This window comes from Epinephelus moara, chromosome 21 (assembly GCF_006386435.1).
Source record: "Epinephelus moara isolate mb chromosome 21, YSFRI_EMoa_1.0, whole genome shotgun sequence".
Taxonomy (NCBI): domain Eukaryota; kingdom Metazoa; phylum Chordata; class Actinopteri; order Perciformes; family Serranidae; genus Epinephelus; species Epinephelus moara.
In genome coordinates this window covers 15,774,162-15,796,847 of record NC_065526.1, presented here as the reverse complement: position 1 = coordinate 15,796,847, position 22,686 = coordinate 15,774,162, and the positions used below count along the sequence as shown (strand labels likewise).

The following is a 22,686-nucleotide window of genomic DNA, read 5'->3' as shown; positions in this document are numbered from 1 at the left end:
GACTCTAATGTGTCAACAAACTGAAACAGGAATTTTGAACATGGCTTTATCCAATGTTCAGAGTTTTGTTGTCCGCAAATAAGCTCATATTTAATTAGATATTGCCTCATTTGTGTCTTCACCTGACCTCACGGATGTCTAGAGTCTGATGGTATTCAAAGGATATTTGCAAATGTTAATAAACAACGTTCAAGTTTAACAATCATCATAATAAACATAACTTTATTTATATAGCACCTTTCAAAACACAGTTACAAAGTGATGAACAATATATCTCCACCCAATAAAACACAAGGAGAATATTGCAAATAACATATCATCATAATAAATGGGAAATAGGGTTGAAATATGTTTTTGGAGAGAGAGAGAGAGAGACTTAAACGAAGCCATTGACTCAGACAGCCTTATGTACAACAATGTTTCAACGTTAAATCGATTAAATTGTGCTCCTCTCCAGGCAGACACTTGACAGCCCAGCTTTTGAAAGTGTTCTCTACCTGTCCCACTTTCTCCCACACGCCATGAACGCCGCATCTGATAAACTAGCAGGCGGTGTCTTCGGGAAGTTGCCGTAATGTCATCCTCCAATGAGAAGCGCGCATTACACCCACAACAGCGGTCTGCACGGCTCCATATTGGATCTGCCTTTTCTTAGAAATACATTACACTGGTGGAGGTCTGTCTGCGCATATTGCCTAACACACGGCCCCGGCTGCCGGCTCCGCTCCCCGGCGCTCAGGTATGAGGGATGTAGGCGACACAAACCCGCGGCTGTCACCAACAAATGTTCCCCAGAGCTTTGTGTCACTCCCCGGCGTCATTCCCGCAGTTTTTAACGGGGCTGAGAAATTAGGTTAGAGGCGCACCTGAAGACCGGAGCGAAAAGTGGCATGCAGGCTGAGGAAGGAATAATTGGATTGAGATAACGCCGCACGGGCAGTAAGTATATTCAGCTTCACTGTGTTTTAAATTCACACTTTAAACTATTTTAATTATAATAAATAACACGATTGGTATTGTTTCTTCCCGCGTGGTCGAGTTGATAATGGTTTCCAGATAAGAAACTGGTTACCTGCCTGGTGTGAATGTTTAACACATGCTCAATTTCACATGTTGAAGAAAAGTCACCTGACACAGAAACACCAACAGATAACTTACTGCGCAAGAACTCCTCACGTGAGGGAGAAAAGTCAAAAGCTTTCATCATGCAGCCTCTATACGCATGTCTTATTTCCTACTATGGTGTAGTAGTCTTATTTAAGAAATTACACTCAGCCTGTTTTTCCACATGTGCAGTCTGCGACCTGTTTCCTCTCAGTCTGGAGCCCCTGGCTGACCTCAGAAGTTATACTAATTTGTCTGGGAGCCATCTTTAAACTTATAATTTATTAAATTACTCTCAACATGCACCACAGTGGCTTCTATCACATGCTGAGGTCAGTTTGATGTAATCTGTCTGTGCAGGGCTGCAGAGGAAGGGGACTGTTCACCACCCTGCCCTGGCTGCCAGGCCCCCATGTAGCACGGGGCCTCGCCCTTTCCTGGGGGCCCTCACGCACTAAGATTTTTATTTCTCTCATATCCTGCTTAGATGTGTTTCCTCTTCTAGTACCCCTTTACTACTAAAATTATCATGTGTATGCAGGTTTTTTAAACTGGGGATGCACGATATTGCCCGATAACCAATATTAAAGCAGCTGTGCGGAACTTTTCGTTTTCGTTGATTATAGCGCCCCTTTGGTCGAAGCGGTATGACACCCACAGCCTGGTGTCGTAAAATTCCGACTGCAGCCGGCAATTACCGCATGCATTTGTTTTGGAGAGCGAGAGGATTAACTAACGTCAGGTCAGTCCAAGTAATTAGTGGAAACAGCAAAATTACTCAGTCAATTCTCCTGTCGTGTTTCTGTTCTGTTCTGATCTAATCTGTTGTGTATTTTGAGCTACTAGGGCTACCGTAGTAGTGTGAGCCTCAAGTTATTCTGGGTAATGTAGTAACCGTTGTGCTACTGGAAACAATGAGAAGCAGCCGTGTACGTTCGGTGTAAGGAGGAATAAACAGTTAACAAGTCATCTGCTGAGTCCGCATTATTATGTGAAAAGAATACTCCGACGATTTGGGAGTTATGCCCTTTCTCTATCATTTTCATATTGAGACAGCGGTTAGCATGGCACTTGTAGGGGGTCAGTACATCTTGCGCGGAGGGATACACCGGTGAGCAACAGCTGCAGCTGGCTCTGGGACAGGTACGCTAGGTCACTCGGTAAAAGCAAACAAAGAGACGACACGGACGATATTACTCACCCGACTGAAAGCTGTCCATCAGCTCCTGCAGGCCTGGGGCGTTTTTTCCAGTTCATCTTAGGAACATGAAAAAAAGTTTCAATCACGCCAGGATTAGTGATTGCTGCAAAGTTTTCACTCCTTGTGATGCACTCTCTGCGGCGGTTTTCCTCCTGATGATATATCTCCCCAACGATGGTAGCACCGAATCCCATTCTGTGCAGCAAAATGGGAGCGGAGGATTCAGCCTCTCTTCTCGACTTCAAAGTCGCGTTCAAAGTCATCCATTGCAGCTGCTATAGTCCGGAGATATCGCTAGGCTAAATAAACAGCTGAATTTTGTTTATAAGCTACGTCTGTGCCTGCTCACCGGTGTAACCCTCCGCGGATCACAGCGCAGGACGTACTGACCCCCTATAAGCGCAATGCTAACCACTGAGACCCAGCCACTGGACGTACAGACACAAAAAAGATATTGATCATGTTGTCTCAATATGACAATGATAGAGAAAGGGCATAACTCCCAAATGGTCGGAGTATTCTTTTATGTGAAGATACACGGTGAAGACATAACATAATCCTAACACAGCAAAGCTGTTACCTGCAGCCTTCGCTTGCAAAGCTAACGCTACTAACGTTAGGTCAGTCCAAGTAGTTAGTGGAAACATGCTAACATGCTAACGTTACACACAAATTAGTAGTAAAGTAAGACCTGTTCATAAATGTTCTGGTGTAGCTCTGAATTTCTTATAAACTGAGGACAACTGCCTGCTGTATATTTGTGTTCATGGTCACAGTCACAGATAATTTTAGATGATGCTCCTTCGTTATCCGCCATGACATCAAAAGTACAATCAAGTCCTCATAGATACATCTCTGATAAAACTGTTAGGTGTTATGTGTTCAGCAATGCCCACTGCGTACTGCGTACTGCTTACTCGAAGAAAACTGTAAACACGGCTCCTTCTTCTGTGGTTTAATCGCTGCAGGCGAGCAGAATCACTTCCGCCTCGGGTGCCGTATTCTGGTTTGCTGACTTCCGCTGTGTGTCCGACCCAAACGAGGCTACGCTAAATAGCCATATAGAGAAAGGCTGTTTTGTCGCTGTTGGGTTCAAATAAATATGCGGATCTTCAAGGGGGGGTGATACGAACTAGGGACAGTTTTATAAATGGTAAAAAGTTCCGCACAGCTGCTTTAATATATCAATTTTTTCTCCACCTAATTTTAGTGATCATCAAATCTCCTCTGTATTAATTATTAGTTAATTATGTAACCTTTATTCAACCTCTTGAGATTAAAAATCTCTTTTGCATGAGTGTCCTAAGTTAACAAAAGTTACAGACAACAGAAAACAAAAATACAGAAAAAAACTGTAAAGCTCTAAAACAAGCAGCAAAATTAGGATGCATTCACACTGGTGCTATTTGGGCCGCTTTAAACGAACCCTGGTCCACTTCCATGGATATTTTGGTTCGTTTGGAGTGGTGTGAACACTCATTCAAACTCTAGTGCGGACCAAACGAGCGAACCCTGGTCCACTTGAAAACTGGGTGTCTCAGTTCACTTGCAATTGAACCCTGGTGCGGTTCGCTTACAGTGGGAAATGCAAACGGACTATCCAGTGAACCAAAGAGAGAAAGTGAAGTAGCACGCAGTGCATTTTGGGTGGTACAAAATCAAAGCCAACAGCGCAAACTGGGAGAAGCATTTTTTAAATTGTCTAGTGAGAGGATTGCGGCACACAGATTTAATCAGTAGATCAGTATCTCATCACGGTAAAAAAAAACACCTGCGACTGCAATATATTAAGGTCCGTGACTGAGGGGGATGGATTTCTGTTTTTTGGTCCTGGCGAATTGATGAACCGGGTTTTTTTTCTTCCTGGTCAGTGGTTGTTTCGGGCAATACCGCCCCCAAACGAGCAGCTGTTGTAACTGCATGACGTTGTCCAGGTGGTTTGATCCGCTTTAAAAAGTGCAGTGTGAAAGTGAACCGAACCAAATGAAGGTGTGAAATTTTTTAACTGAGTCCCCCCGACTATCCTGGTGTGAATGCACCCTAACATTACTACAACGTAAAGTGAAAAAGTATGTTAATACTAGAAATGAACTATGGAAACACAAAAAACGGCAACTACACATGATTACAAAGACCAGCTATGACACATCATGGCACTGGCATATAGAAGATTGTGTACAAAAATTATACATTCAAGAACTTCTAAAAAAAAAATGAACTGCTTGGCAACCAGACCATGGCTATTCAATGTAGTCAGAATAAAACGCCCAGTCTCTTTTACAAGCCCGGTGTGGCGACACATTTTCACAAATAAAGGCCTGTTTCAATGAGACGCCTAGTCTGGTTTTCAACTCGGTGCTGACTAATTTGGTATGATGTTTGAGCGCTGCTTGGGTGGAGACAGACGGTATTTTGTGGTGGCGCGGTGTAGCATCTCACCAGTCAAGGAGCTAAAATTAGCGTGTTCACGCAGGTGTCGTGTGTCCATCAATGCCGAATGGAGCTTAAGCCAATAAATTCGGGTGTCTACTGCAGAGTCATTTAACCTGGGCTTGAATGCTGATTGTTACCTTTCCTTTGACATTAAAAGCCAAATGTTTGATTAGGAAAGCGATGAGGCCCGGGAGCTCCTTAACCTCTGAGCAGAGGACAAGATCGGCCACCATATAAGGACGGGAAATGATTGTTATTGACATGCCACTGTCGTTATTTATAAAGTGCTGCCGACGCATATTTTATCCATCGCACTAGAGGCTGACGCTGTTGTGTTGAAAGTCAAGCCCGTCATGTCTCTTTTGCCTCTACCATGCTGGAATGTTATCTAAAATCACACACTGGAGCGGCGTAATGCAGCCGTTGTTTGATTCTGTGTAAAAATGCAAAGCTGGCATAAAGAAGAGACTTCATGTGGCAGCCCTGTAGCGCAATATCTGTGTAGAAAGGGCCACTGGCATTATTGGCTCCAGCTCCAATCGACGTTGATTGGCAGTGATGGAAATATGACACCCGGGTGGAGGCACCAATCCTTGCCCCGTTACCAATGCAACACAGTGTCAGGCCGCCACAAGGTACCGTCTGTCTCTGCCAAAGCAGCACGCAAACATCGTTCAAAATTCAGTCTGAGTTTGAGAGAGAAACTAAATGAGTAAAAGATATTTTAAAAAGTTACCACTGTAACATTTTCACTGGCCTCCGTGCTGCTTTCTACTGTTTACTAACCTGTTTTTTGACCCGTCCGTGACAAACTGCTGCAGAGCCGAGTACACAGCTCTTGTCCATTTGCAATGGGTAAAAGAATCTATCAACTATTTGTAGCAGGTTTTCACTTTTAAAAAAACATTCACATGCTAATTATGGTAGAAAAAGGGGGTATGTGTGTGAAGACACTGGGGGGTGGGGTGGGGGGGGGGGTTAATGATTTTAAACCACTGAGGACCCCCTATCACCTTTGTCACTGCTGTGATACAAGAACATTACGTGCACTGCTGCATTTTCCAGATAGATCATTAAGCATGTCAGATATGACTCAACGGTCATTAATTATTTACACCAAAGTTTGATGACTGAGTGCCACTTTAAGGAGCCAGCACAGGCCGCACAGGAAGTCATAGTAGTAGTTGTAATCTGCCTCATAATAGCAATTAATATGAAATTCCTCGCTTGCCAAGTTTATCAGTTTGCAGATCACTTCATCTGTCCCCCGAGGGTCGACGAGTTAATCCATTTTTCCTGAAACCTCCCTTTCTCCTCTGCCATACAGTGGTTATTTCAGCAGTGGCTTTACCATCTCACTTCCACATGACACTTCCGAGTCGTCCACTGATATTGCTAACTTAAGCAAACAGCACAAGCTGACAAGATGAAATTCCTGTGACACTGTCGTTGCCATGCAAACATATAACTTCCTACAAGCTGTTATTCCTAATCGGGCAGACGCTTGTTTGGAGGACACAGTTTGACGCAGCAGTCTATTAAATGTAAGCTAACAAAATGGAAAGTATTAAAATTAAATTATAAAGCATGCCTTTTTGAGGTGACACTAAATGTTTTTGAGGGCCGCCACTGGCCGCACTTTGAGCCACATTGATTTACACCCACACGTCAAAATTGTCCTCAGTGAAAAAGGCCATCATTGATCATTATCACACCATGAGGAAACCCCAGTTATGACCATCAAGCGTGCTACTGTGATGGTATGACCATGTCAGATTGCTCTCACGTCACATGGAGAGAGGACTGGACTTTGAAGTTCCTCAGAACAAGAAGTTAACTTTGTGTAACCCTGCAGTGGCACCCTGAAGTGACATCATGGTCTGAATGTGACGACTGTGTTTTTTAGGGTCATGCTGATATTTTAGAATAAAATCAGATTTTTTACATAGATTAAATCATTTCAGCAAGTTTTCTTTCATGTCGGTGCATAAAGGGAGCTTGTTAAAATGTTGACTCGAGTGTCTGTAAATGGGGACAAGGGGCTGGTATCATCACTGGGTTGGCCTGCTGCACGCCCACTTTGTAAACAATAAAGCTGAGAAATCCCCAGAGCGCTGTCACTGCCCTCTGACATGTTTTTATTAAAGAAAACAGACGCACATTGCACACTGAGCCTGCGTCAGGGAGACTGTTGCTAACTTTGGTTGATGCGGGACTGTGTATACAGTGAGTGCAGTTATCAAACATGGTGTCTTCTGTAGTGGGATTAACAACATTTTATGCATCCATACTCTTATCGTGACGGCCCATCAGCAGATGGAGACATGGATGTTCATTTTAAAGCTGATATTGGCCGATACTGTTGACGTGCTGATATTATTGTGCATCTCTAGAAACAGTAATAGTATTCATTCGGAATGTTGAACCGTTTCATCCCTTAGCGTGACATTTAACAGACTGCAGTTGAACAATGACTTTCTCAGAGCTCTCTTATGGATTAACTATGTGATGGAGACAGAGTTTCTAAAATATCTGAGACGTATATTCGGAATTACAAATGATGCAAGATAACTGTAATAAACTTATATCTGCTGATGATATTGGCCCACTGATTATTCGGTTAGTCTTGAGCAGGGTTGTGGTGATATTAGGGCTGGGCAATATGAGGATATTGTATCAATATCAAGATATGAGACTATATATCGTCTTAGATTTTGGATATCGTATCATGATATGGCATAAATATTTTTCTCCCTTGTTTTAAATGCTGCATTACAGTAAAGCCATGTAAATTTATTAGGGCTGTATCCAAATATTCGGATATTCGAATATTCGTTTCTATGGGTAGGTTTTTTTTATTTACTTTTTTTTTTTTTTTAACATATATTTTGGTGCTAAATGTGGTCTTTTTGTTGTTGGTAAATGTAGGTTATCAATAAAAATCAAAACTTTTAAATTGCATTGTTAAAAATGTGAAAATATAGTATCGCCTACCAACGGAGCTTGTGCGCACGGCACGCTTGAGCGCATCCATCTGAGGCTGTGGATCAATGCCAAGTTTTACCACTTTATCACTATTCCCTCTAACTTGTAGCTGTTTTTTCGTTATCTTTTGAATTTAATATGAATTATGGAACCGTTTTTGTCAACGTTTGTTTCCCCCGTTTTGTACAATAAATTATTGTTTAAAGTTTCAACAAGTTTCTTTTGGAGTGCGTGACACAAGTGTGTTTTGAAAACGACCGCGGACTGTCACCTGCTCAACGCATCAGTACCTTCGGATGCCATGACAGTAATAGCCAATAATGTCAAAATATCATTTACAGACCGATTTAACAGACGATCACTGCTGCCCGACCCGCAGGTCCATTTGCGGGTCCCGCGGGTTACGGGTCGACCCGCGCATCACTACTCAGCTCAGTCTATAAAGGCTGTACACACAACAGTAAGGCTATAGACATTATATTCTATTCAGGCCGGCAGAACCAGCAGCGCATCGGCTCTACAGTGCACGGCACTGCTGATTAACCATTTTATTGCAGCACAGAGTGTCTGCCAGCAACCAATTACTTGCAGAGGCTTCCTACAACTTGTTTCAACGGTTCCGATTTAATCAGAAGACAAATTAAACAGGATGACTAGCCAATGTGAAAATCAAAAGAAAGCATAGAATAATGTACTGAAGGAGACTGTTGTGCCATCACATTTTTTTGTGGTTTGAGAGCAAAGATCCGGTCGCCACTGTGCAAAACTCCGCAATACAATTAGGTCCGAAAATAACGAATATTCGTTATAAATTCTGCCGAAGGTCCGAATGTTAAGAAATGGTATTCGGGACAGCCCTAAAATTTATCGACTTACCAGGCGTTTTATTTGTTTCAACGCTCGCCTTAATCCACTTAGTCTTTATATATCCACATTATAGATGATTATTGATCACAATCTCTTTGAAAAAAAACCCAACAAAACAACAGTCACCCCTACAACTTAATTGTATTTAGTCAGAAATATTGTTATGTTCGATTTTGTCTCCCAGTCCAGGCATTAATTAAGTGCTTTTGAGGAGATAATATCGAGATATATATTGTGTATCGAGATACAGCTTGAAAATATTGTGAAATAATTTTCAGGACATATCGTCCAGTAAGTTATATTCCCCTTCGATTGCCTGTCAGACGTTTTACACAGACTTCTATTTAAAAAATGGTTTCAGTGTTTGTTCAAACTCACCTTCACTCCTTTAAGGGTCATTGTAACTGATCATATCAATCCTGCAACACCATTTACCATGATACCGTGATATTTTCAAAGATGTTATAGTACAGTGAAAATCTCATACCACTGCAACCCTAGGCTTGAGTCCAAAGAAAAATGTTAAACATTTGTACCGTCAACCAATTGCAGAGCTGCTTTGATGGAAAAAATGGGACTGAAATTCCTTAAATTCATCTACAGGACAAACATTCCATGAAAGGACCTTCATGACGTGGTCATTCATGCTTGAGACATTCATGATAATTGTGCAGGGGCCATGTGCTCGAGCATATTATGTGCCTGTTTGGAGGCTGATGGATAGCAGTGATGAACTGTTAACGTAACTGATATGAAGATATAAAGTCAAGTTATTCAAATATTACGGCTCCTACCCAGACAACCTGTCAGCAATATTATATTGCCTTATGTTTTTATACGTGTTGCTTGTTGTATTGCTTGTTGTTTTATACAGTTTAACTATTACACCGATCATGTTTCTTTAATGTGTTGCTTTGAATTTTATTTCTACTGTTACTTCCTGTTTAGTGCTGTAACGATGCAAATTTCCTTGCTGTGGGACGAATAAAAAAGGATTATCTTATCTTAAAACAATTGAAGCCTCTAAAAAATTCTAGTATAAGAAAGATGGAGTTTGAAGTTTCTCCATTTTGACTCACAGTGGCAAAAAAGGCAAATTATTTTCTACATAAAAAAAAAGAAAATACCATTCATACCTCACAAGATACAGTCAAATATATAGTTTCCTCTTAGAAACGCTCAGATTGTTCCCTTCTTACTCACAAGAAACATCCCCTTTTGGAGTGCAGTTTAATGGGATTTAGGATGTCATCCGCCTCAGTGCGTAGTACAGTATGAAATATTCAAATGTGTCACAGGACTATTGCTCTCCGGCGCCGGTCCCAGGGTTTAAAGAAACAACAAATTATCAAGATGGACAGATAATCGTTTCTTTATTTCCAGACTCCCATTGATCTTGTTTTAAGATCTTGTCTCAAGAAATATTTGTCCTTCCATTGTGTTTGTTCGAATTAAATACAGGAAGCAGGTGAAAGATGATACAAACAAATGCCAGACGTTGACTGAGTACGAAAACAGTGATTCATTAAATGAAACACATGTGTGCCAAACGTCTCAGTGAGTCAGAGCAGTTGGTGGACTTATGCCCACATCAAAGCAGTCTGCACTGTTCCAGTAACAGCTTGTTGTAATAAGTCTGGGTTTAGCACAACCCGGGCTCTGTGCTTAAACATTATTAAAACGTAACTGAATGAAACTGCACTGCAAAGTGAGAGGAAGTGAGAGTTGAATGTAGCACGTCAAGATACAACAATAACACCCAGCAGTGCCTTCACAGTTACACATTCACACCTTGTACAGCTGCAGGGGTCAAATGTGCTTCTCAAGCTCTCGACTTTTGGCCACCTGCAATCGATTTGACCCAAAAACCTTAAGGGGTAACTCTGGTATTGTTCAACCTGAACCATATTTTCCTGTGTTTTTGTGTCTGAGTGACTATGGAGACAAGAATTTTTGAAACTGGTCCAGTATTAAGCAAGAGTGCTGCAGCTGGCAGCCCTTAAACAGGCTGCAATGTATAGTTAAGGGGTAGGCTCAGATTCTTATTATAAGTGTCTTGACAACATTATAGAAACAGACATTGACCTTCTTGTTTAACAGTGAGATCCTTTTTGTTTAACCAGAAACAGCCCTAAAATCGGCAATGTGAAACCCACCAGACTCAATTTAAAAAAACAGTAATTTAATCATCATGAAACACACTTCATTCAAAGTTGACGGAAACAACATACAACTCACAAAAATGGTCTTGGTTCATCTTTCCACTGTTGTAACGACTACCAACTCTGGTTTGGTTGAAATAAACCCTTAATTCACCCAGTTAGATGTGAAAACAGGCTGGCTCTATACATGCTAAAATTGCTGTTTTTTTAAATGGAGTCTGGTGGGTTTTGAGATGGTGATTTCGAGGCTGTTAAACAAAAAGGATTTTACTCTTTAACATAAAGGTCCATATCATTTCCATAATGTTGTCAGACACTTCTAATAACAATCTGAGCCTGCACGTGGTAAAAACAACTCTCAGTGGATGTAAATTGATGCTGCATTAATGCCCTGAATGGTTACGTTGCGGCCTGTTTCGCCGCTGCTTGCTCAATAATGGACTGCTTTCAACAACTGCTCTTCCCATTAGTCACTTAGACACTAAAACACAGGAATATAGTCTCCAGTATGAAAAATACTGACGTTACCCTTTAAACTTCCTGGTGTAGGTCTGTGCTGTAGAAACTCATGTCGGAAGTTATTTTTAAATTTTCCCTTTTTTGTTTCCTGAAAGATTACTCAAGGTTAAAGGGCACAGCAGTCATGAAATACTGTTTATGTTCAGACTTTGGTGATATAAACAGAGGAAGTAGGACAGCAATAATAATAATTATTATTATTATTATGGGATGAGAATACTGTTTTTTCCTAAAATGCAATAAACTATAGATAAAAAAACAGCAGTACAGTGTGGCCAAAGACTATATATGGTATAATAGGGCTGGGCATTACAGAGAAAATCTACTTATAAATCTTATAAATGCTTATGTGCTTTTTGATAAATAATCATGATATTTATCATGTAATATGGATATAATGACTAAGGGTAAAGGCAAATAATGAGCAGCTAGTCTGAACAGTCTAAAAGTTCAGAAAATTACATCACTTTACTGCAGTGCAGATTTTAAACCCAGTAAAAGCCAATATTTGCAATATTACAATATCCAAGATCAAGGAAGATATCTAGTCTCATATCCTGATATTGATATAATATAGATATATGGACCTACAGTGTGATAAGAAACAGATATGTGCTTGGGAAAGCCTAGAAAACACTCTCTCAAAGGAAATTCAATTCTCATTTGTGGGCACTAATGGGTTAACTGACTCTCCTCTGTTTGTTGCAGTGATGTTCACTCTCACCGAGGTTGCATCCTTGAATGACATCCAGCCGACGTACCGCATCCTGAAGCCATGGTGGGACGTGTTCATGGACTACCTTGGGCTGGTCATGCTCATGCTGGCCATATTTGCCATGACCATGCAGATCACCAAGGACCAGGTGGCTTGCCTTCCGTGTCTGGAGGACTCGGAGGAGGCCACGGGAGCAAAGCCGAACTCTTTCATGCAGCAGACAGCACAGAAAGCAGCCTCATCAGCAGCCACTGGAGCCCCCCTGGCAAACACCCTCCCCCTAATCACGAAGGACTTACCGGACGATGCTGTCCATGAGATCCACGTCACACACCAACACACTGCTGTGGTGCAAGAGAAGTATGTTAATCAACCTCAACCGACCGGCGTCAGGACCAACTTGGACTATCAACAGTATATCTTCATCAACCAAATATGTTACCATGTTGCCTTGCCCTGGTATTCCAAGTACTTTCCTTACCTCACCCTCATCCACACCCTTGTTCTCATGGTCAGTAGCAACTTCTGGTTCAAATACCCAAAAACTAGCTCAAAGATAGAGCATTTTGTTTCCATTCTAGGTAGATGTTTTGAGTCTCCCTGGACTACAAAGGCTTTGTCTGAAACCGCTTGTGAGGACTCTGAGGAGAACAAACAGCGGCTGACCGGCACCTCCGCAGCACCAAATCAGGTGTCTTTAGAGGGGAAGGATGACGGCACAACCGCGAACTCATCCACGCCCATGCTCGGGGTGAAATTCTCTGCAGATAAGCCCATCGCAGAGGTCCCAAGCAGCATGACAATCCTTGACAAAAAAGATGGGGAGCAGGCCAAAGCCCTGTTTGAGAAAGTAAGAAAATTCCGAGCTCATGTGGAGGACAGTGATTTCATCTACAAGCTTTATGTAGCGCAGACTGTTGTCAAAACTGTCAAGTTTATTTTGATATTATCCTACACGTCAACATTTTTGGCTAAAATAAATTTTAAGCATGATTGTGAACCTGATATTAAACAGCTGACGGGATACAGGAAGTTCTTCTGCACGCACAACATGGCGTTCATGCTAAACAAGCTGCTTATTAGCTACATGGCGTTGATTTTGATCTACGGGATGGCCTGCCTGTACTCTCTCTTCTGGGTGTTTCGACGACCTCTGAAAGAGTACTCATTCGAGAAGGTCCGTGAAGAGAGTAGCTTTAGTGACATTCCTGATGTCAAAAATGACTTTGCATTCCTCTTACACATGGTTGACCAATATGACCAACTCTACTCCAAACGCTTTGGTGTCTTCTTGTCCGAGGTCAGTGAGAACAAGCTTAGAGAGATCAGCCTCAATCATGAATGGACCTTTGAGAAGCTGAGGCAGCTTGTGACTCGTAACGCACAGGACCAGCAGGAGCTGCACCTTTTCATGCTCTCTGGTCTTCCGAATGCTGTGTTTGACCTCACAGACTTGGAAGTGCTGAAACTGGAGCTGATTCCTGAGGTGAGGTTCTCAGCAAAGGTCTCTCAAATGACCAGCTTGCAGGAGCTGCATCTCTGCCACTGTCCGGCCAAAGTAGAGCAGACGGGGTTCGCTTTCCTCCGTGATCATCTGCGCTGTCTTCATGTCAAGTTCACTGATGTCGCTGAGATCCCAGCATGGGTGTATCTGCTGAGAAGTTTGAGGGAACTTAACCTCATTGGAAACTTGAGCTCAGAAAATAACAAAATGATCGGCCTTGAGTCCATGCGAGATTTGAGGCATCTAAAGACACTATGCTTGAAGAGCAACCTCACAAAAATGCCCACAAACATCACAGAGCTGTCACCACATCTGATTAAGCTAGTGGTGCACAACGACGGTACAAAACTAATGGTACTGAACAGTCTGAAAAAAATGGTAAGTCTGATTGAGCTGGAGCTGCACACCTGCGAGCTGGAGAGGATCCCCCACGCTATTTTCAGCTTGATCAACTTACAGGAACTTGACCTGAAATCTAACAACATCCGAACCATAGAGGAGATCATCAGCTTCCAGCACCTCAAGAGGCTGACGTGCCTGAAACTGTGGCACAACAAAATTATCACCATCCCATCCTCCATCGGCCAGGTCAAGTCTCTGGAGGCTCTCCACCTCTCTCACAACAAACTGGAGTCCCTGCCTCCGGCCTTGTTCACTCTACCCAAACTGCGGCACCTGGACGTGGGCCACAACTCCATCACAGTGCTCCCTCCAGATGTGGGTCTCCTCCACAATCTCCAGCACTTAGCCATCAACTCCAACAAGCTGGAGGTGCTGCCAAAGCCTCTGTTCAGATGCACCAAGCTTAAGGTGCTGTGTCTGGGGAACAATGCGCTCACCGTGCTGCCGGAGACCGTGGGTCAACTGGTCCAACTCACTCAGCTGGAGCTGAAAGGAAACTGTCTGGACAGACTGCCCCCTCAGCTGGGAAACTGCCGCCTGCTGCGCAAAAGCGGGCTGGTTGTGGAGGACCATCTCTTTGATGCACTGCCCGTGGACGTTAAGGAGAACATCAGCCGCGAGACCACGTCCTTCACGAGTGGCTTATAGCACAAAAAACACAACTCATGCTTCACGAGGTCATGACGAGCCTGCGTAACAGATGTACGAGTAGACTGTTTATTATCGTAATATCCGTAAAAATGAATGCATTTTCTTGATTATTCTAATGAGTTGTCTTAGTTGCTTATGTATTAAAAGTGGTACAGATTGCTTTTCTTGTTGCTGAATATCTAAGTCAGCAACTTTTTAGCATTTTCTTAGCTTTGAGTAATAACACTTTAAAAATTTAGCTATGTAATATTCTATAGACCAAAACTGTTTGCTCTGATGACACAGTATGTAGATTTATTGTTTTAGGTACTCAGGTATAATTGTAACCATGGGGAACAATCTTTTTGCCTTAACTGCTGCTATTTTTTTACAGTGAGGGCTTTCACAAACAAAAGGCCAAATATGAATATTTCATGTTTTCATGTCAGTGTTTCATACAGACACGATCCACAGAGCAATTTCTATATGTTATGGAAGAGGACACAATGCAACCTTTTTTTCCTAGTAGTTTTTATTAACCTTTATTTTCCTTAATGTCTTGTAGCCAACAGAATGAGTTTAGAGTTGTAAAACTCAGGTGGAGACTAAGCACCAGAAATGAACCTTTAACTTGATGTTGTAGAGATTGTACACTAAGGCCTATAGTAATTCATTTGCACACTGATGACTTAAAGGAGCTGTATGCAAGAGTTAAAACATTAAAGGGGTGGTTCTGATTTTTTTAAGTGGGGTTGTATGGGCTACTTATCCATAGTCAGTGTGTTACATACAGTAGATGTCAGTTGGCACGCCCCCCAGGTTGGAGAAGTAGGCTGGAGTACTGACATGGAGGCTAAGCAATGTACTGCTGTGGATGGGGCAGCAACAAAATGTAATTTTGCCACCTAAAATATCTATAACAGCTTAAGTGTACGCTATGTTGAGAGTATTTTCACTGCTTTACCTTACCATCAGGCAGCCTGTTACGAAGGGAAAGCCGTTAATGGCCTAAGTACCCATCTATGCTCTCTTGAAAGCCGCCAGACTCCATTGACAAAAACAGCAATTTTGGTTCTGTGAACACGGGAGCTGCTGGTCTACTTCTGCATCAGTAAGTTAGCTTGTTTGTGTTATTGTGTGACTGATGAATCCGAACTAACCCTTTAAAACATCAGAGTCACACAATAACAAACTGAATAACTGATCGAGGCAGCAGTAGACCAGCAGCTCCTGCATTCAGTAATCTTAAATCACTATTTTTCTCAGTGGAGTCTGGCTTTGAAGAGGGTAAAATAATGGCTTCAGGTTCCCATCAGGTGGCAAGGTAAAGCAGTGAAAATACTCTAAATATAGCGCACCTTTAAATGATTTACATTTTTTAGGTGGGACTTTTTTTTAGGTGTTTCAAATATATTGTTGTTGCGGCCCCCATCCACAGCAATATGTTGTTTAGCTTCTGCTGCAGTACTCCTGCCTGCTTCTCCAAACTGGGGATGTGCCGACTCCCATCTACCGTAGGTATTCCACTGACTATGGATAATTACCTCATACAACCTCACTTTAAAAGATCCAAACTATTCCTTTAATATAGCAGAAAACCAATATGGAGCTATTAAGGAGCAATGGCGTCTTGAGCAGAGAATGACGTCACGCTCCAAGCTTCTCTATGTATTGTTGTGGTAAACAGTCAGTCGGCACATGCATGTAAGTCCCTGTGAGTGGATCCCACTGGCTAGCTAATCACTGACGCTCTGCATTGTGCTCATATGGAGGTTACTTCTGATAAAGTTGACGGCCTTATCACAGAGGTGTCGGACCCACCCTCCAGTTTCCCCTTATTTGCTTTGTCAGCACTGTTGCCATTGTTAGCTGCCAGCTCGGCCACCTCCATGTTGAGAACCATGTGCAGCCAATCCCACCCCAGACTCTGAATCGTATGCTCTGAATGTCTCATACAGCTCCTTTAATGATTTAAAGATGGGTGAATGTCCTTTGTGATAACATGTTCCGAGACCAACGTGAGCTGATAAAAGGGAACTCTCTCGACTATCTTTTTTTAATCATGCTTTGAAATTTGAAATGTGTAATAAAACCAGTCACACGAAGGACTGATTATTTAACATGTCAGAATCGTGTAATGACGACAAACACGTCTGCCTTCGTTCTTCTCAATGTATTTCTGTGTAGGCCTACTGTGTATGTACAGTACGTGTTCTCCTGAGCTGCTGTACCACCTTTGTGATCCTACGCTCAAAGTTCACAACTTTATGGCACAATAAAACAAGATTTTAGATGAACGTCTAATCATTATTCAACTACCGCAGGTGCACTCCACTGAACACTCTACCGCAGTCAGAAAGGGCAAGTGAGTGATTCAGATTCATTCATTGCATTTGACTCACACAGGTTGAAATAACATTAATGAGGCTTCTGTCTCAGCAGCTATAGTGGGGCAAAAAAGTATTTAGTCAGCCACTGATTTTGCAAGTTCTCCTACTTAGAAAGATGAGANAATACTTTTTTGCCCCACTGTATTACAAAGCAGCATTTAATCGTCTTATTAGTTATAGCTGTATTTGATAAGTCAGCGTGTAAAGAAGGTGTCATGCCATATTTTACACCGGAAAACCAAACGTTTCTTTGTTTCCTGTCTACAGAATAAGATTTTTTGCTCATGTCTTCAAAGGGGCTTTCCGCATTTCGCAGTTTGTACATCCTTTATTCCTTTACTTGTCACCTCCCCACATCTGAGTTCCCCCCCACATAATCTGTGAGCAGAGACTGCAATTAAGAGACACCAAAAGTGAGGTGTCGAGGCAACAGGCATTTAACAAAATGAGACATCCATGTTCAGAGCAATTATTTTAATGCGATGTAAAATACAGTGTCTGCATCACACCTCTTTTACACATAGATTGAGGGTACACCTGCGCATCCTTGCTCATATATCCTCCGGCAAGCCTCCCCTCTCCTCAATCTGCATTCTAGGAATTAAGACATCTTTCAAGATGGCACGCTGAGATTGATCTCTAGGTCACAGGCAGGAGGATGCTTTTCATTATGGTAACTAATGCTAATAAATACATACATTTTGGTGCCCACACATTGTTTGGGGGGAGGGGGGATGACAGTGTTTTCTTTATTCTCCCGTGACCTGGAAATCGTTCCCCCTCTGCCATCATGGAGGATTTTCTAATCCCTTACGTGCATGAAGGAGCGTAGAGTGAGGAAACAGGTGTATCCTTTCCTAGCATCTCTTTCTCACATCCTTGCTGGGAGGAAGAGATGCAAATGAGGGAAGTGAGGAGACGAGTTAGCATAATGAAAAACATCTAGCGAGTTCCTTAGTTTCCTGTTTACAAAATAAAGGCTTTTGTGCATGTCCCCTAAGGGGCTCCATAGTTTAGCTTTCCCCTATAATGACCTTTAGAATCATCAGTCATACCTGCAGGCCCATTTCAATGAGGTGGAGGCGTCTTCTGGGGATAATTACAACACATCAGCAGGCACTTGGTAACTAGCTGCATCTGTATCTGATTTAGAAGTTTCTGTTTGTGATCTGCATCATGATTATCATAACTATTATTGGTATACATGTAGGTGCATAATATCTTGCAAAACAGCAATTTTTCCATGCATTTATAAATAATATTGGGTACAAAGAAATCATAAAAGCTGCACCGTACAACAATCTAAGTAAATATTAACTGCAGTTAGTTATAAGACATTTTTCAGTTAAATATCAAGCGAGCAATGTGATTTTATTAAGAAGTTATCTGCTAGCTAGTGGACCTATACACATGTAAGCCTCCCTACACAGAAATCTAAGGTACAGTATATTACACAAACTGGAACTAAAAAGCAAGTCAAATTGGATTTTTAAAATATATTTAAAGGTTAATAAATTTGTTTCCCAATTTATTTGTCTTCTCCTTCAATGGTAAACAACTGGAGTGTTACGTACATCACTGCCACCCAACTATGGATTTTTTTTTGCTTGCATCAAATGCATAATTGCAATGCACTGTGGGTGATATAGACTTCTGGAGTGACCAGCGTTGTTGACCCACTTTCTCGGCCCTCCGATGGTCGATCTCACCAAGTTCACTTCAGTGTTAGACAAATGGAACGATAGGGAAGTTAAAGAGGGCATGTTGAATGACTGATGAAACGCAGCCAGATTGTAGACTAAGCCACACTGACCTCTGTGATTCACAATTATTAGGATGATCCCACAATTAACTATTTTAAAGTTGTAGAAACTCAGGCAAATCAGTCCACATGATGTGTTTACGGATCAGTTATGGTATAGAAGCTGTAGTCTTGACATGTCCTCTGGTTTATGAGGTTTAACCCACATAATCCATAATCTCTCTCACCTGGTGTCTACTATTAATTTGATGAAGATGTCTCGTGTTCATCCATCCATGTGATCCGACAGAACATGTGTCTGCCATAATTCTATAATCCCATCCAGTTCTCCAGTATATGTGTTGTCTTTTATTGGGAACCTAATGGTCCTCTGCAAACCAGTAACGCTGTGTGAGCGAATGAGTCCAAGAGGAAACAATAGGTTCACTGTTTCTGTGTCCATGTTATGGAGGTCATAGAGGTCATGCGTGTTGTGCATGTATGTAGCCTTCTGTTCAGCGGTTTAATGGACGGCCTTGCAGTAATGCTGTGAATAAGGGCACTTATCTGAGACTTTACCTCATGATGTACCTGTCCTTGAGATATCCTATCCTGCGTCAGCACATAACTGCTGCTCATTCTGTTACACTCATTCACTTTGTTTAGATTTAATCACATCTGAGCAAACACTGCTCTTCTCTGCAGATTATTCTCTGTATTAAATTATACTTTTAGAAGTTTTTCTTTCACAAATTGTATCATAAAGGTGTCTTCTTCATCATTAAGTCACTATAAATACAACTACTGTATAACTGAGCATAAATGAGACCTACATCACTTGCAAAGGCTTCCAAAGTTGTGCCAGAGTCAGCAAAACCAGAATTAATGCAACTTTTATGTTGTTCACGGCCAGATTAATCCACTGGGAGGGGGTTGAAAAAAAGCTGCGAGCTCCTACAGACCTTCTGTTTGTGATTATTTAGTTAACCACACATCTATTTAGGGATAAACAGGATGCACATAGGCAGACAAGGCAGGTAATAATGCAGAACAACCTCAAGGCCCTGATCATATAATTTAATAATGTACTTGAGTGGTACATATTTCAAAAGATTTGCATTCAATAACATTAACAAACAAACAGAAACATGCAGAATCTGGGGCATTTGAGTCCTCCTTCAGGAACCTGGAAAGCCTCAGACTTACATCTGTCAACGAGTTGTGATTAAAAATTTGTTTGTAGGAATGCAGATCACTCAGGGTCATCACGTTTTATTACCCAAAAATCTGTCTCAGAGAGGGACCCTGTGTCAAAAATGTAGTTTCAAGAACTTTTTCTTTAATTTTCTTTTATTCTTTTACTTATTTTTACATTTGTGCTTACATGTATAGTTACAGAAGTGTGATGCATTCACTTGAGAAAAAAATGCTCTGTTTTTCTGAATCAACATGATTAATATCTCTAAATTAATAACATTATCTACATATTATTTATCTCAGAATTAGAAAAAGGTTTCATTAAAAAAATCTGCTCTTGTTTCTATAAATGAATAACATTATTTTCTCAGAATTTAAAGGAAATTCATTTAAAACATCTGCTCTTTTTTTCTCCAAGTTACAGTTTTCATGGGAAAGGAATCTTCTTTCTGAACTAAAAACGTTATTATTTTATGATCTTGGGGGTTATGAGAATAGTTTTCAGACAAAAAAATCTGCTCTTGTTTTTCTAAATTAACCAGATAATAATCTAATTAATTTAATGAGAGTGCATTACGCTTCCATATATGGTTCATGTCCAGTGGGGAAAAAATTGCACTTAATCAGCCCATAACGCACAGAGAAAGGGAAGTACGGTGGCATGTTAATCTGACCTTAGTCTGTATCTTTTTCAGTTTTCTCTGACACTTTTATTACTAACCATAAAAACATAACTACCATGAACAAATCCATTTAGTGATGCATCTGACACTCTTGGTTAAAGAGTACAGGAGCAGGTCCACCATGTGACGCAGTGTGCTGCCATCTATCAGTACATTTAGGTATCTGCTAACCAGCCGGATGTTGGCATAGACTGTACACCAGGGACATTCAACTTGCTTTGCCCAGGGGCCACCTTTGCAAAACGACAGGAGGCCAGGGGCCAGTCAGTGAACAAACATTAGTAACATATCAGATAAAATGAATAAACAGGGTAATTTAAAGCAGCTCTGTGAATACAGGGGCATTTCTAGGATTTGAGTACATTTAGGGCTTAGCCTGGACCCCAGATCCTCCCCTGACATGAGGGCTGACCTGAATGCTTTAATGCTTCAATCACTGTAATGGTAATCAATGTCCAAATCAGTACTCGAATGCACTTTTTTTCTTTACTTTAATTATTATTAGTTATTCTCAAACATTTAAACTTAGTGATAGGCCTAGTTTTGTGACTCCAACTCATTGTCATCTCATGTCAGTTCCCAGCAGTCCAGTGCCACTGACACTGGGACAGTTTGACCACCTGTGACTGGCTTACAGAGACGATATAGCAAGATGTCGAAAAGTCAAGTGTGTATTTTCAAAAATTGCAAAGATGACCCCCAAAAAGTTGAGTGCCAGATATGCCAAAAGAACTGGCATATCACAAATCTATACTGTGTTTAGCAAATCACCTGAACACTGTAAATAAGAGTGCTCTTGTCCCTAATTACCCTCCATCATCACAGAAATTTTACCGGAGCTTGAATGCCTCAAAACTGGTGTTAGAAAATGGTCGGCAGGCCACAAGTTGAGTGCTGTATACAGTCTGTGGTTGTAGATGAACTAGCATCAGTGCAGAGTCAGCACAGTAACCACAGAGAAGTTCAGAAGTGAAAGTCAGTATGATCACAGCAGAAAAGGAATTGCCACTAAATGGTGGCAGTACAAGAGGAACCGGAGCAGAGAAGAAATGGAGCTGATCAGAATATTTTCATGGACGGCAAGGGCGTCGTAGTGGAGGGAAAAGTGGGACTGATTAAGCAGAGCAGAGAGTGGGGGCCTTGAAAAGCCTGAAATTAAAGTTTGTTTTTGATTGCATTTTTTTCATTTCTAAGTAATCATTGCCATGACAAATAAAATTAGACTTGTAGATCAGTTAAAAGACTGAACTTTGTATTAAGAACATAGTGAAAGCGCTCTTAGGCCCCTCTTATTTCTTATAGGTGCAAAATGGTTTAGTTTGCAAAGGTCCTGGGCACACATATGTCAGAGGACCTCACATGGGCACACAACATGAACTGTGTGATCAGGAAGCCACAGCGCCAATTACACTTTCTGAGAGCTCTCAGGAAGACCAGCCTGTCACAACCTCTGCTGCTGTCCTTCCATCACTGCTCTGTGGAAAGTGTCCTGGCTCATGGCCTCCTGGTGTGGTACATCAGCAGCTCTGCAGCTGACAAGAAGGCCCTGTCGAGAGTGATAAAAGCTGCACAGAAAAAAACACTCACCTACCTGCCCTGGAAGACATTTTCACCTCCCGCTGCCTCCAGAAAACAACAAACATGCTGAAGGACTCATCTCACTCTGCCCATCATCTATTTGACCTACTGCCCTCAGGGAAACGTAATCGGATAATTAAAACACGCACCAGCTGACTGTTGAACAGTTTTTACCCCTAAGCCATTACTACACTGAACACTGCACTCCAATCACACAGCATGCAAACAGCATATGTTGGCACTGCTTGTGTGTGCATTACGTGTCCGTGCGTGTGTGTGTGTTTAGTGTATGAATGAGTGATATCTTATCCATCCATCCATTTTCATCCACTTATCTGGGGCCAGGTCACGGGGGCAGCAGGCCAAGCAAAGCACCTCAGATGTCCCTCTCCCCAGCAACGCTTTCCAGCTCCTCCTGGGGGACCACAGGGCTTTCCCAGGCCAGATGAGATACGTAATCCCTCCAGCGTGTTCTGGGTCTGGGCCTCCTACCAGTGGGATGTGCCTGAAACACCACCAGCAGGAGGCACCCAGGAGGCATTCTGATCAGATACCCGAACCACCTCAACTGACCC

At 41.8% G+C, this 22,686-nt stretch overlaps 1 protein-coding gene across 1 annotated transcript; it reads left to right on the top strand.

Moving 5' to 3' along the window:
- The first annotated feature begins 617 nt into the window (after positions 1–617).
- Positions 618–16,819, top strand: lrrc8da (leucine rich repeat containing 8 VRAC subunit Da). Its single transcript, XM_050032543.1, has 2 exons — positions 618–939; positions 11,980–16,819. Coding segments are annotated over exons 1-2 (2,562 nt in total). The 5' UTR covers positions 618–938; the 3' UTR covers positions 14,541–16,819.
- The last annotated feature ends 5,867 nt before the right edge of the window (positions 16,820–22,686 follow it).